At 41.9% G+C, this 1,400-nt stretch overlaps 1 protein-coding gene across 1 annotated transcript in view; it reads left to right on the top strand.

Moving 5' to 3' along the window:
* Positions 1 to 1,275, top strand: part of LOC101850268 (solute carrier organic anion transporter family member 74D) — a gene marked incomplete at its 3' end in the record, with an annotated part of 41,083 nt that extends 39,808 nt beyond the window's left edge. Inside the window, exons 3-4 of the mRNA XM_005104030.2 lie at positions 105 to 243; positions 1,075 to 1,275. Coding sequence (XP_005104087.1) covers positions 105 to 243; positions 1,075 to 1,275 — 340 coding nt within the window. The remainder of the gene's footprint in view (positions 1 to 104; positions 244 to 1,074) is intronic.
* Between the last annotated feature and the right edge of the window lie 125 nt (positions 1,276 to 1,400).

Here is a 1,400-nt window from a genome sequence, read left to right as displayed (position 1 = left end):
TTTTATCATCCATGATCGTTTCATTGCCGTCCTCGTCATCCTGCAATCTTTTCACTTTTTTCCCTTCATTTTCTCTCTCCCTCCTCCCCCCCCCCCCCCCCTAGGTGACCACCCTAGAGCGACAGTTCGGCTTCAACTCTCACCAGACCGGCATCATAATGGCCGCCAACGACATTGGTTATCTCGCCTGCGTCCTTTTCGTCAGCTACTCGGCCTCTCGTCTCCACATTCCAAGATCTTTAGGTTGGACTTAGATTTTTGTTCTAATATACCCTACATAGCACATTCTAACGTAATTACGGAACTTTAGGCTACACTTATAGATTTGTATTTTTAATAATATATTATTCTAGACTGTACACTCTGTCGTAATCATAGAACATTAGGTTGGACTCTTTGAAGAGTATCATTATACTTTAGATCTTACTCTCTGACGAAATTTGTAGATATTTAGGTAAGGCTCCTATACCGTGCAAACTAAGGTAATTTTGGATCTTTAGGTAGGACTCATACAGTTGTATTGTATTCTCTAGACTCTGAACTCTTACGTACTTCCGGTTTTATATTGAGCGCAACATTTGACTCAATTGGGAGTCAAACGAAGGGCACACAAATAGTGCCCATGTTTGATAACTGTGCACTTAGAAACACACGATTCTAACATCACTTCTTGTAAAATATGAGATACACACTACACACTTCTGACACAGATGCCCTTGCACACGGTGCTAAAAGCCCGAGACAATCTGACATGTGACGTTTCTTCAGTTTGACGCGTAACAGTAAGACGTAAACCATTTAAACTGCGAGAGTATGAATCTGTGAAAACTTTTTTCTCAAATTTTTGCTTTTTTAATAAAGGGTTTTATGGTACTTGCAGCAAAATAGGCGTTATAAGTGCAATAGTATAAAGTGTAACTGCAGAGTAAAATCGAATTAAAAGAAGGGCGAGCGAGATAAGGGGGACAGAATTTTGATGGCAAAAAAGACGCAAACCACACAAGAGCACCTTTCAGCCACCCACTCAAAAACTGTCGATGTAATGTCGTGTAATGTCCCACGTTGCACCACCAGGTTACGCTACCATGATGTTCGGCCTCTCGGGGCTGGTGTGCTGCATTCCTCACTTCCTGTACGGAGCCAGATACAGCGTGGCCGCCATGACCGGAAGTGACAATGTGACGTCAGAAGTCACGGAAAGCACGTCCAAAAAGGATTCGATATACGGGGACCTGTGTAATCTCAGGAATATCACGGACAATAGTTGTGCAGCTCGTAAGTTTTGTTGTTTTTATTGTTGTTTATTTGTTGTTGTTGCTGCTGCTGCTACTCTTCTTCATTTCTTCCTCTTCTTCTTCTTCTTCTTCTTCTTCTTCTTCTTCTTCTTCTTCTTCTTCTTC

Source organism: Aplysia californica, unplaced genomic scaffold (assembly GCF_000002075.1).
Source record: "Aplysia californica isolate F4 #8 unplaced genomic scaffold, AplCal3.0 scaffold00401, whole genome shotgun sequence".
NCBI classification, from domain to species: domain Eukaryota; kingdom Metazoa; phylum Mollusca; class Gastropoda; order Aplysiida; family Aplysiidae; genus Aplysia; species Aplysia californica.
This window is presented reverse-complemented; position numbering and strand designations above follow the sequence as displayed.